Consider the following 14,543-nt stretch of genomic DNA (forward strand, 5'->3'; position numbering starts at 1 on the left):
ATCTATTCTCTTCATCCTCTTCTTTCTTTCACGTGGTTATAAAGATTACCTACATATCTCATAGTGTCGTGAATTGTTGGCTTATCGCAGTGAAAGAGTTTTCATACAGTTCTCACTATTTGTTTAATTACTCTGGTCTGGATGTGCTTCTGCTTCTCATTACTCTTGCGTCTTTATTTCTGTAGCGCCAAGCTCCTGAAGCAAACACGCTCCTTGCACCAAGACGCCTCTGGCCACCGCCTCCCCCGCGTCTAGGTTTTATTTATTCAGGCACGCACGGAGGCGGCGCAAGACTCGATATATATGTATGAGTGGAAGGAGACCCGCTGGCGCTGCTCCGTATAGAAAAGGTGCAAGTCTTCAAAGGAGAAGCCATCTCGTATTCTAGAAAACCTCGAAATATTATTAATTTTTTGTAGTTTTAAAAGGAAAGAATATATATGTTACGTACACTTGTCTATATATTTAGCTTGCGTTACGTGTTGTTATCGCGCAGTGTTTATTAGCGAGATAGCGAGCATCATTAGTGCCTCAAGCGCACCACTCACAGCGATAAGACGCGACCAGATTGACTCCTGCCTTGATCACTTTCTCACCACTGCTCCGTCATCCTCCTCTCGCCTGCCTCCCTACCTACCTAATTCCTGTCTCCCACTCATTACTCCTCACACTTTCCTTCCTTTCCCCTTGCCCATTCGTGTCCTGCGTTCATCACTTTCTCACTACTGTTACCTCATCCTCCTCTCACCTGCCTCCCTACCTACCTCACATCTGTCCCCCACCCATTACTCCCCATACCTTCCTTCCTTTTCTCTTACCCATTCGTGTCCGCATCACCCTCCTAAGTTGATGATTTCCTTACCACTGCTCCCTCATCCTTCTCTCTGCCGCCTCCCTACCTACCCTATGCCTGCCCCCTCCCCACCACTCATTACTCTCTTCACCTTCCTCCCTTTTCTCTTACCCAATAGTGTTTTCTGCAACCTTACGTCTTCCCCATCACCCTCTTCACCCCATTTCCTTCCTTCTCACCTTATCTTTATGCCAGCCTTCATTATCCATACACCTGTTCACCTCACTATCAAAACACTGCTTCCTTCACCTTCACATTCCTCACACTGCCTTCCTCGTTCCTTGTGACCCTCCCTTATCCTCTCTTTGGAAAATCGATACACTGACGCAAATTACACCTTGGTTTGCAACACTTGAAACTCTGACTCGTAATATCACAGGGTAAAAAATACGGCCATAAGTAATGAGGTCTGGACACGAGGTGGTGGGTGTGACGGTGGTGGTGGTGGTGAGTTATGCGCCGCCACCACCACCACCAGCAGCAGCAGCAGCGTGCATTGTATTTTGTCATTGTTTTCTCCTTCAATTCATCGTTGGAATGTTACAGTGATGACTCAATTCTGCTGGTCTGTCTATTGCCACCACCTCAATGGTTTATTTTCTTTATTTTGTGGGGAGAAATCGTTTTGTTCTCTCTCTCTCTCTCTCTCTCTCTCTCTCTCTCTCTCTCTCTCTCTCTCTCTCTCTCTCTCTCTCTCTCTCTCTCTCTCTCTCTCTCTCTCTCTCTCTCTCTCTCTCTCTCTCTCTCTCTCTCTCTCTCTCTCTCTCTCTCTCTCTCTCTCTCTCTCTCTCTCTCTCTCTCTCTCTCTCTCTCTCTCTCTCTCTCTCTCTCTCTCTCTCTCTCTCTCTCTCTCTCTCTCTCTCTCTCTCTCTCTCTCACACACCACGTAGTCACTCAAAACTTATACAATTTTGTCCCTATTTTCCTGAACAACCCATCGACCCACCGAGATAACCTGTGAGCTGCCTCGAGTCTCCAAATATATATAAGTCGTTCCAGTGTCTTTTCTTATCCATTTCATTATAATCCTTCCATTCCTGAACACAGTCTCTAATGGCGTGCTCTCCTCCCCCCGCAGTATGGCAGTTGGTCCTGACGGTTTGACAGACTACGAGAGGAAGATGAACTCTCAGCAGAAGTGCAACAATTTCATGCGGCAGTTCCGGGACGATGAGTCTCGTGAACTGAAGAAGCTGACCGCCAACCAGTTCATGGAGGTGTGGAGCCACTACGATGCTGACGGTGAGTGAGAGAAAGAGAGAGAGAGAGAGAGAGAGAGAGAGAGAGAGAGAGAGAGAGAGAGAGAGAGAGAGAGAGAGAGAGAGAGAGAGAGAGAAGAGAGAGAGAAGAAAATAATAGAAACCAGGAGACCTGTTTGTATTTATTGACTATTTCCTACTACTTGTGAACTACAGGATGAATACAGAAGAGAGAGAGAGAGAGAGAGAGAGAGAGAGAGAGAGAGAGAGAGAGAGAGAGAGAGAGAGAGAGAGAGAGAGAGAGAGAGAGAGAGAGAGAGAGAGAGAGAGAGAGAGAGAGAGAGAGAGAGAGAGAGAGAGAGAGAGAGAGAGATTTTATTACCTCACTAAATATTTCAGTTTATTATTCTCTTTAATAGAAGGAAATCAAACACTTCACTTCGCTTCGCTGGAAAGGTTCGCTGCTGAATTAAAACCTGCTTACCTTTTCCGTCCTCTCCTTGTGATATTTCCCTTGTGTTTCCTGATACTATCTTTTGAGTTTTCTTTTTATTCCTTGTTAACTATGCTGATGTAAAGATAAAAGTTTTCCATCGAGTATCCACTTCACCTTGTTGTCCTCGTCGCGTCCATAACACCAGTCTAGTATTGGTCGCCTCACTAAAACCTGATCACTGCTTGCCTTGTCTCCTTCTCCCCTTTACGAGTTAACCGATGAAGGTAGAGCTGTGGAGAGTGCGCTGTCATGACGCCATGCAAACTGAAGTGACCGAGATGTGGGGAGTTGTATCAATGAAGATGGAGGGAACAGTGAGGAGGTGCCATTGGATATACGCTTCCCTTCATACTCAGTGCATATGGCAACAGCCTGATTGACGACTTGACTCCAGTACCATGCCATGAAGGGACCTGCTAAGCTGCCAAATACCACGTCATTTGTCTCTTTGCTCCTCCCTCACCTCTCGTCCACCCAGCGCCCCGTCTGCCCACTAGTACACGCCTGCTCAGAGTGAAATTATACGAAAAATGTGTGTCGGAAAAAGCATATGTAAGCAGGCTAAAAATATCCTGTTTCTCAAAATAGCTGCAGGACACATAATGTCTCGGAAGGGAACAAGAAGTACGAGTAAACATTTGTGAGAGTCCCGGAAGCTGGTGTGACGGAAGGGTGGCAGCAGGTAGTTGGGGGCGGGAGCCAGGGCGAGGGAGGTGGTGCAGGCAGAGGCAGCGGTGGCGGAGGGCAAGGTCCGTCGGTTGGTGAGGCTGCGCACCTTTAAGTTCTTAATATAAATTATAACTTAGTGTCAGCTTTATGCTCTAGATTCCCATCACTCTTTGTTTATTCGCAAGAGGGCCGGTGCAGGATGCAAGGTGCGCGGCGCAGGGTGGTAGCCACAGGGTACAGGGCATACAGTACACTCGGATGGTTAGTGCAGGGTGCAGCATGTAGGGTGCAAGGTGCAGGGTGCAGACTGAGGCACTAACAAACTAACTGAACTCTCCTGTAAACTCACGCCACAGTGCGTCCCCACTACGGTTGCGTTCTCCTCGCCTCCTCTCTTGGAGGACATAAGCTTTCTTTCATAGTAAAATAGATTATAGCCTTTGTTTGGGCCCACATGAGTGAATATTTGTTGCGGACACGAGCCGTATTGGGAGCTGTCAGCCAAAGTGCTGTGACAGACAGAGACATGGAGAGACAGGCATCGATAATTAGACAATTGAAATTTTAATTTCCACCCAGTAATTGAAAATCTGTGTATGCTGAAGGACGGATCGCTTTACTGACGGCATTTAGTCACTTAATTGATATTAGCATTAGAAGAATAAAACCATTCCCCCCTATCTCTCTCTCTCTCTCTCTCTCTCTCTCTCTCTCTCTCTCTCTCTCTCTCTCTCTCTCTCTCTCTCTCTCTCTCTCTCTCTCTCTCTCTCTCTCTCTCTCTCTCTCTCTCTCTCTCTCTCTCTCTCTCTCTCTCTCTCTCTCTCTCTCTCTCTCTCTCTCTCTCTCTCTCTCTCTCTCTCTCTCTCTCTCTCTCTCTCTCTCTCTCTCTCTCTCTTCTCTATATATATATATATATATATATATATATATATATATATATATATATATATATATATATATATATATATATATATATATATATATATATATATATATATATATATATATATATATACAAATATATATTCATCTATTTATCTCTCTATATGTCTGTTTATCTACCTATCAATCTGCCAGTCTATGTACTTGTTTTACGGTGTAGACATAATGTGCACTAAGCCATTGTCCCCCTGCCGTGTGTTGAGTGGCGTGGTGTCTCGGCAGAGTGGCTGCAGTCATGCTCAAGCGTCCGTTGATCTGAGTGTTGGTGGCGTGGAGTGTGTACCGCCTCCAGGCTGGCCGCGGCGAGTAGTTATGAAGCTGAGCTGGTCCTGTCAAAGTTCGGTGTATCCTTCGGGACACTGCATCTAAAGTGGATGTCCTGTCAGGGCCAGCGTGTGGCAAGCACCGCTGAAGATGATGAGCAAATCCATGGACACATATAGTGATAGGAAACGGCAGCGTGGGAGCCACGTAAGTGGACCATCACTACCACCATTGCCTGCGCTGCTGACAACACTCCACGACTACTTGGATGGTGCAGAAGGAACTGGACACAGACAATACCTCGCAGCGACTTGCATGTAGACAAGTTCAGCGTAGAGGCCTGCAGCGCCCCGCCATCTCGCCATCCATCCTCCCCGGGCCAGACACAACTCTATTTGCATATAGAAAGAATCGCTTCGTCTCTTTCTTGTGCATCTATTGGCAGTTAATGTCATTGCCGCACCTCCTTTTCTTCTCAGTGTCTAAGACAACACTGCCTCTTGCCCACATGGGAAGGTGACAAGAGCTGCACGGCTGCACGGGAAGGACACACTCACCATGGTGCCTTGTCAGTAATATAGGCAATATTCAATATGGACGTTGTTTCTTGTCTCGGTATTTTTCAGGAAGTTTAGTATGCTGAGGATTAATATGTTCATTTTTCTTGACGCTTTTCTTTTCTCCCTTCTTTCTTTCCATAATTTAAGAATATTCTTCCTTCTGTGTGCCAGGCCTGAGCTGCTTTACCCAGAAGGCGCCTTGCTGGGAGATGGTAAGCCTTGAGTATACTATTACGTGATTCTATTTCCAGGCAACGGCTACATCGAGGGCTCCGAGTTGGACGGGTTCCTCAAGGAGTTCGTCTCTTCTGTGAATACTAACGACTCCGGATCAGAGGTGAGTCGACAGGTAGTAGCGGGGACAGGGAGGGTGTCTGGGAGGCCTTTCCTGGCAAGGCGGAGTGGCTGCTTTTGAGTGATAAGCCGCGATGAAGGAGGAAGTTGAGGGAGCTGTTGTGAAAGTGACATGAGAGCTAATGGGTGTCTGAGGGAGCGGCGGGCTGGCAAGGACGGGGGAGACAGTGCATGGTGATGGAACGATGGAGAGAAGGGAGGAAAGAGAGAGCAGACGAGAAGTGCAGGAAGAGTCAGGCTTCAAGAGATCGTGGTGAATTTTTACAGTGGAAGATGAATGTTTGTAGAGGGAGTTGAATGTCACAGACGGTGCTCGCCAAACTCCCACACTGCGACACACACTTCTTCTTTCACACGTACACTTCTCTACTGTTTCAACTTAAAATCTTTCTGTCTTGAGCTTATCCACTGCATCCATGAGTTCCTTTCTCCTCCTCCTCCTCCTCCTCCTCCCCCTCATCCTCCTTCCCCTCTTCCCCTCCTCTTCCTCCTACTCCTGATTTTTATACTTCTATTTGCACTTTGGTTTCTCAGATCTATCACTATATCCTGACCTGTTGTAACTTCTTTGTCTTATTTGGTTAATTTGCATCTTGGTGGCTGAGGAGAAGGAAAAAGAGGAGAAGGAGGAGGAGGAGGAGGAAGTATCATGAAAGTGAGGTTGAGGTAAGGGCAAGAGGTTGGATTATGTCAGGTTTCTTAGACTAACCGAGAGAGGCGGTAAGGCAAGACAGAAGGGAAGGATGCGAAGCTTTGGGGAGTAACGTTTAGGTATGCTACGTGGCGGAAGAGGAGTAAGGAAGGAGTATGAAGAGGAATAGGGAATGTAAGAGAATGTCTGGATGGATTAGGACCAAGAGAAAGGATATGGCTAACTAGATGGAAGAAACCGAGAGAAGAATGGAAAGGAAGGGTGAGAAAATGTATTAAAGGAAAAAAAAGATTGCGTAGAGGAAGGAAACAGAGGAGGAAATGAAATATGACTAACTAGGTAAAAGAAAAAAAGAAGAGGAGGAGAAGGAAGGGACAAATTAGGTAAAGGAAAAATACAACTTGACAAAGGAGAAAGGAAGTAAATTAAACAAAAGAAAAGGAGGAAAAATGTGTGGAAGACATGAAAGGAAAAAGAAATAGGAAAAAGAAAGCGAGGAAAAGAAAGAGAGAGGAAGAAGGACGCAAAGGCAAGCAAACTGATAAATAAAGCAACAAGAACAGCAGAATACAGAGAGAGAGAGAGAGAGAGAGAGAGAGAGAGAGAGAGAGAGAGAGAGAGAGAGAGAGAGAGAGAGAGAGAGAGAGAGAGAGAGAGAGAGAGAGAGAGAGAGAGAGAGAGAGAGAGAGAGAGAGAGAGAGAGAGAGAGAGAGAGAGAGAGAGAGAGAGAGAGAGAGAGAGAGAGAGAGAGAGAGAGAGAGAGAGAGAGAGAGAGAGAGAGAGAGAGAGATTGACTCTGACCCTTCCTCTTACATTATGCAACAGTCCATCTATAGTTTAGGTGCTTGCAAGATTCATGTCTACACTTATTTCCATATTGCATGCGTACGTTGATGACACACGCTCACACACACACACACACACACACACACACACACACACACACACACACACACACACACACACACACACACACACACACACACACACACACACACACACACACACACACACACACACACACACACACACACACACACACACACACACACACACACACACACACACACACAAAGAACTACGTGACACTCCATCTATGAAACGTACCTAATCTACAATATTTCCACCTATCCTTCTCATCCATAAGTCTATAATATTTAACAGCACCCTAATGTCTCATCACTAACAAACTGATTACTGAGTCCAATCCATTAATCTCACAACCAGTCACTCAGAACCAATTCCTTTCTATCTTCTTAAAATCAAACTCTCTTTAGCTTAACCCCTTCAATACTAGGTACTAGGACACATTTTCACCTTGCGATGTGTGTACGATTAGACCATTTTATTGACATTAGGTAGGATCTATGGAGGCCAGAAGATTAATGGCCAGAATCTTCTCAATATTTATTCCAACATGAGTCTCTGAAGCTGTATAAAATCACCAAGTAGTAAGCAGAATGAATATGGAAATGTGTTACCATACTAAAGGAGTTAAACTCATTACTTCTTGTCCTATCGTGATATATGACCCTTAGAATTATGCCTATGTCCCCTATACCTCTCCTTCTCTCCCAACACACACACACACACACAGCTAATGTCTGTCTCTCCTTCAGTCTGTGTCGGATACCATGCTGGCGGAGCTCAAGGAGTGTTTTATGGAGGCGTACGACGATAACCAAGGACGGCAAGATTGAAATACGAGAGGTGAGTGTTCAACCTAGTGGTATTGGTGGTGGTGGTGGTGGTGGTGGTGGTGGTAGTATTAGAAGTAGTAGTTGTTGTAGTAGTAGGAGGAGTAAGGAGAAAAGGAGTAGGAGGGATAATGATGATAGTTGTAGTAGTAGTATGGTACTGGTAGTGATAGTACTGTCAGGAGTAGTAGTAGTGTAGTAATTGTTGTTGTTGCTGTTGTTATAGATATAATGGAAGCGATAATAATCATGATAATAATGAAAAATGACAAGAACAACAACAATGACAACAACAAATACTATTACTGTTACTACTACTACTGTTACTACTACTACTACTACTACTACTACTACTACTACTACTACTACTACTACTACTACTACTACTACTACTACTACTACTACTACTACTACTACTACTACTACTACTACTACTACTACTACTACTACTACTACTACTACTGCTATTACTATTACTACTACTACTACTACTACTACTACTACTACTACTACTACCTGTTGAAGCTAACAATACTGACAGCAATACAAGCGTAGTTCTGATTTTACCTATTGTTATTCGAGGCAGGTGTTGATAATGTTATTGTAATTGTTGTCATTGTGTTGAGGCGAGCCAGCTTCTCTGCCTTTGTGTGTGTGTGTGTGTGTGTGTGTGTGTGTGTGTGTGTGTGTGTGTGTGTGTGTGTGTGTGTGTGTGTGTGTGTGTGTGTGTGTGTGTGTGTGTGTGTGTGTGTCACATGTACCTTCGTGGTGTTGAGAGAGAGAGAGAGAGAGAGAGAGAGAGAGAGAGAGAGAGAGAGAGAGAGAGAGAGAGAGAGAGAGAGAGAGAGCAATAATACCTCGGTGTTTTCGTTTTCTGCCGACTTACGGTTGTGTTTTCTTCGTGCTCTTGCCCTGAAGAGTGAGAGAGAGAGAGAGAGAGAGAGAGAGAGAGAGAGAGAGAGTAACAGAGCAGAAAACGGAAGCTGTGTATCATTTCCTGGGCTGCAGCGACAAAGGATAGCAAGACTGTAAAAACACGGAAAGAACAATTCGAGCAGTGAAAAAAAAAAAGAATAGAGAAGCTGAACATGTCGAGATAAAAAAGAATAGTGTATTGAACATGCATTGAAGAAATAAATAAATAACGAAACATAAATAAGAAAAAAACTGAAGCGTACAATACGAAAATAAACTAACAGAGAGAGTAATTAATTAAAAGTTTATATCACATAGTAAACAGAGTAAAAAATATATATAGTGAGCAAGAACCAGACAAAAGGAGAAGTATATAGATGGAATAGAAAGAACAATAGGAGGTGGAAGAAAGTTATATGTATACTATGGTCCGTATTCAGAAACCCTTTGCTCTCTCACCATGACTTTTCCAAGGCCACAGAGATGATTAGCGGGGTTCTCAAGAGTGTTCCTCCAGTTAACTGTGTATAAATCTAGTCACTCTGTCTCTAGAACCGTAAAAAACACCTTGAAAACTCGTGTATATTTGAATAAAGCATTTTGAAATAGTGGTGAAGCGCAGAAGTGTTTGAGAATACGAGCCTGTAAATGACAAGAGATAGAGGGGCGTGGCAATCCAGGGTCCCTAACGTAAGGTGCTCTTGATATAAAGTAGCTCATCACCTCTCGTATATTATCAACTTTCTTGCCAATTATGGTGAGTATATCCATTGTACCTGGTGACCACTTTCTCTGGTGATTGAGGCCCGTACTCTCAAACATATCTGCGCATCACTTCCACTACTTTAATAGGCCTTATTTGAGTTTACACGAGTTTTTAAGGTGTTTTTACGGTTCAAGAGGCAGAGTGACAAGATTTCTACATTATTAACATGAGAAACACTCTTGAGAACCCCGCTAATCATCTCTGTGGCTTTGAAAAGTAGTGGTGAGAGAGCAAAGCGTTTCTAAATACGCAGCTGAGGCGCGAGGTAGACAGTGGGCAGTGAGTGGACGCAGCAGGGGATGTGAAGCATTGTGAGTGGCGCAGGTATCGATGTCTGCCCTGCACCGCGCCGCTCTTCTTGACAGTGCGAGGGAAAGCTGAGTGATTGATTGGTATTTGACTCTTTTACTGGTGTTCTTTACTTTGTTCTTTTTCCTGCTGGAATTATTTATGGAAGCGTCAATTGAGAAGAGTAAGTAGGTGAAGCTTTTTAACGATTTATTATTAGTTTTTCGTTGGTATTTTAATTAAGGCGCATTCACAAAAGAGTTCACGTTTTATTTCTCTACTCTAGACGAAAAAATCTGAGTGACTGATTGAAATTTAACACTTTTATTGGCTTTCTTTCCTTCATATATATTTTTTTTTCACTGCGACCATTATTTTATCGAAACGTAAAAATAGAAGACTGACTAGCTGATGCTTTAAACAATGCAGCATAATTCATTGGCATTTCTAGACACATTCATGAGAGTAATTAACTCTAAATGTGACGAGTTATATTTTTCCGGTGTAATGAAGTTGTGAGATGTCAGTGCAGGATGTAATTGCGAGAGACTTCAGTGAGTGAGAGGAGCGTTGGAACAGTTCAGACATTTATTTCAGTGCAAAAGCAACGTAATGAGCTAATGAAAAGGCACATTTAGTCGCCAGTCCCCGTGCAGATCCGAGAGAGTAATCAAAAGAAAGGGATACATGTCTTGAAAATTTCATTCGGTAAAAATCGCCAATTAATAAAGTGAAGCACTCAGCGGCCACGAACACTAAAGCCACTGGGAGGAGTCACTTGAATAACGATATGAATTGGGACACTCGAAAACCTTAGAAAAATAAGAGATTCACCGGCTGACAATTTCACACATAGAGTTGAGAATGCTAGAAAAAAAAAAAGAATATCTGGTCCATATGTGTGTCATCAAACTAACTGATGAAATAATAGAAGCATTTAAAGCTATCATCAAACATAGAAGAACTCTAGCAAAACGAATCAAATTAAGGAAAAGATAAATGATATAATTTAGGAGAGCACTTTTCATGTAAGAGGGGAAAGCTGCAACAAAAATTTAAAAAGAGCCCACTTAGTTGCCAGTTCCCTTGCAGGTCTGAGAGAGAGAGTTAGCCAAAAGAAAGGGATAAATGTCCTGAAATCTCCTTCTGAAGTGAAGTCAAGTCACAGGAAGTTGGAAATGCAGAAGTAGGTAGGGAGTTCCAGAGTTTACCATTAGACGTTCTTGTAAGCTCACGTAAAAAAAAGCTAAACATTAAGAAGACCAGCCTTACAAAAAATACTTATCAGGAGACACGTGAAGACAATTATAATGTGAATCTTATCCTGCCTTGTAATTAATGAATGTAAAAAACATAGATAAAAAGAAAAAGACGTGTAGAAGGGTGTGGCATGAAGATCAGAGAGAGAGAGAGAGAGAGAGAGAGAGACAGACAGACAGACAGACAGACAGAGAGAGAGACAGACAGACAGAGAGAGACAAACAGACAGAAAGAGAGAAACCTAATATTTGGCTATATATTTTTCGTTCCAAGATTTCCACAATAAAAAAAAAAGCTATAAAATTCTCACTATCCCATCATCTATCCCTTGTATATCTTTCATCCTCCACCTTTTCCTCCTTGCAATGTTTCTTCTCACGTATCTTTTTCAATCCCATCTTCACATATATATGACCCCAACACTAATAAAAACAAAAAATAGCTCCCACTCTTTTTCATCTCTTTCTTTACCCAATCCATTCCAGAGTCAATGTTTTAACTTCCACGTAAAACAGAGAGAGAGAGAGAGAGAGAGAGAGAGAGAGAGAGAGAGAGAGAGAGAGAGAGAAATCAAAGACAAATACCTTTATACAGCTTCCCCTTGACTGGTTAGAAGGGCGAGGCGGGGCAGGGCAAGAGAGAGAGAGAGAGAGAGAGAGAGAGAGAGAGAGAGAGGGAAAGAGGAAGAGGGGCGTTGAGTGAACAGAAACGTCCCTCTCCCTCCTCCTCCTCCTCCTCCTCCTCCTGCTCCTCCTCTCTTCGATTTATTAACTGCATTATTTGTTCTGACCGTGAGTGGTGATTGGCTCGACCTGTGTGTGTGTGTGTGTGTGTGTGTGTGTGTGTGTGTGTGTGTGTGTGTGTGTGTGTGTGTGTGTGTGCGTTTGGGGGAATAAAAGAGGCCACTGTATAGTTGAAAAATGCAGATCATAATACCGGGGTTGCGAGAGAGAGAGAGAGAGAGAGAGAGAGAGAGAGAGAGAGAGAGAGACGTGCATGCTACTGTGAACTTAGACAATAGAAAGTACTTGCTCTTTCTCTCTCTCTCTCTCTCTCTCTCTCTCTCTCTCTCTCTCTCTCTCTCTCTCTCTCTCTCTCTCTCTCTCTCTCTCTCTCTCTCTCTCTCTCTCTCTCTCTCTCTCTCTCTCTCTCTCTCTCTCTCTCTCTCTCTCTCTCTCTCTCTCTCTCTCTCTCTCTCTCTCTCTCTCTCTCTCTCACTCACATTCACTCACTCTATCAATCAATCAATCACTTTTTCGCTGTCACTCGTAGTATCCAACAGTCATACTAGTACCTGCCCTTCCTTTGTGTTTCTATGTGTCCCGTTACCACCAACACTAACACCAATACCCTTGCTTCGTTCCCAGCTGGCGCAACTGCTGCCCATGGAGGAGAACTTCTTGCTGCTCTTCCGTTTCGACAACCCCTTGGACTCCTCCGTCGAATTCATGAAGGTGAGGTTGGGGTAAGAAGGGAAGGAAGGGAACCACGGCACTGATTAGGCGATAAAGGCTGCAGAATTGACAGAAGGGAGAGAAGAAAGGACTGTAGTGAGAGGATGTATGCTGAGGAACGCAGGGAGGGAACAGAATAGGAATGAGAAAGATAGAAGGAAGGAAAGACGGGAACAGTAAGGGATGTGTGTAGGATAGATGAGAGAATAGAATAAGAGGAATGGAAGTTAGGAAGGAGACTAGGAAAAAAGAGAAAAACACGAAAATGTGAGAGATATAAGAAGAGAGAAAGAAGCCCATGGGAGAGAAGAAGGAAAGACACAAGAAGAAAGACGGGAAAGAGAAAAGTATAAAAGATGAATGGAGGAATGCAGGAAGAGAAAGGGGGAAAGGATTAGACGAAGGAACGAAAAGAAAAAGATGGATGGGGTAAAAGAGAAGTATGAGAGAAAGAAAGCTGAAAAATGAGGACAAGTTAGTAAAAATGATGATTGTGTACAAGAAGTGATGATGGGGAGATTGGAAAGGCAAATGGAGGCAAAGGTGGAGAAGGAGAGTTGGAGAGCGAGGGAATAGAGGAAGAAGGAAAAGAGAAGGTTGTCACTGGGAGAGAAAGTGGGGGAGAATAGAAACGCGAGAGAAAAACATGGGAGAGTGTGTGCAGAGGAGGAAGATGGACGGAAGGGCGAGATAAGAAGTAAGAGAGGCAGTGAAGGACAAAGGAGAAGGAAGGATATATTATACTGCAGAAGAGAAGAAGGAAATAGGAGTAGGAAAGGAAGAAGAATAGAGGTGATTGGCAGGGGACGAGGGGAAGGAAGGAAGGAAGGGGAATAGAGGTGAGGTGCAGAATAACAAAAGAAATGAGGAAGGATATAAGGAAAGGATAAGAGGATTACCGTGAGGGTGAAGAGACGGAGGAACACGGACAGACGCACGCACAGACGAATGCCAGACCATCACCAAGGACACACACACACACACACACACACACACACACACACACACACACACACACACACACACACACAATAGGATCACGCATAAACGACTGGGTTAATAATGATAACAACAGTAATAATAATAATAATAATAATAATAATAATAATAATAATAATAATAATAATAATAATAATAATAGTAACAATAACAACAACAATGCACATTCATATAAAAAAAAACATTGGGAAAACTAATAAATGGTAATACATACGTTGCACACGCATACTTGCATACACACATACATACATACATACATGCATACATAGCCAGTAGAGACAAAACATCAAGTAAATTAAATTCCAAAAAGAAAAAGTATTGAAAAATAAATAAATAAAAAAAATATACATACATACACAAATACAATTCCACAAACAGAAAAAAAAAAGCGAACGAAACTTTTTTCTCTCTTTTTATATGTATTTTTTTGCATACCTGATACCGACGGACAGACAGACCTACATACAGACATACATACATACGGACAGACAGACCTACATACATACATACAGACAGACAGACAGACAGATACCCTCCGTCAGTGCTGAATGTGCGGTCCATGTCCCCACTAACACCGTGAGCTTCCCTCTCTTCCAGGCAGTCCATCAGCGGCGTCGTGGCAACTCTCCCCTCCCAAGGCCTCGACATATCCTCACACTCCACACCCTTCGTAGGTCTTCTGTCTCTGTATACTTCTGTTCCCCTCCTGCTGCTGCCACTGCTACTACTGCTGCTGCCACTACTACTACTGTTACTACTACTACTACTACTATTACTACTACTACTCTACTACTACTATTTCAATCACCAATACTACCACTACTACTAATACTATTATTACTACTAAAACTACTATTACTACTACTACTACTACTACTACTACTACTACTACTACTACTACTACTACTACTACTACTACTACTACTATTACCACCACTATTACTACTACTGCACACACACACACACACACACACACACACACACACACACACACACACACACACATACACGCCCGGTAGCTCAGTGGTTAGAGCGCTGGCTTCACAAGCCAGAGGACCGGGGTTCGATTCCCCAGACCAGTGGAGATATTTGGGTGTGTCTCCTTTCACGTATAGCCCATGTTCACCTAGCAGTGAGTAGGTACGGGATGTAAATCGAGGAGTTGTGACCTTGTT

The 14,543-nt window shown here is 43.4% G+C and overlaps 1 protein-coding gene across 1 annotated transcript in view; it reads left to right on the forward strand.

The window, feature by feature from the left end:
- The window catches only part of LOC123513030 (calbindin-32-like), a 383,307-nt gene that overhangs the window by 351,139 nt on the left and 17,625 nt on the right, over positions 1-14,543 (forward strand). The window contains 5 exon segments of the mRNA XM_045269841.1: positions 1,932-2,095; positions 5,235-5,320; positions 7,609-7,674; positions 7,676-7,699; positions 12,283-12,369. Of these exon segments, the coding sequence (XP_045125776.1) occupies positions 1,933-2,095; positions 5,235-5,320; positions 7,609-7,674; positions 7,676-7,699; positions 12,283-12,369 (426 nt within the window). The 5' untranslated portion in view covers position 1,932.

Source organism: Portunus trituberculatus, chromosome 35 (assembly GCF_017591435.1).
Source record: "Portunus trituberculatus isolate SZX2019 chromosome 35, ASM1759143v1, whole genome shotgun sequence".
Lineage (NCBI taxonomy): Eukaryota > Metazoa > Arthropoda > Malacostraca > Decapoda > Portunidae > Portunus > Portunus trituberculatus.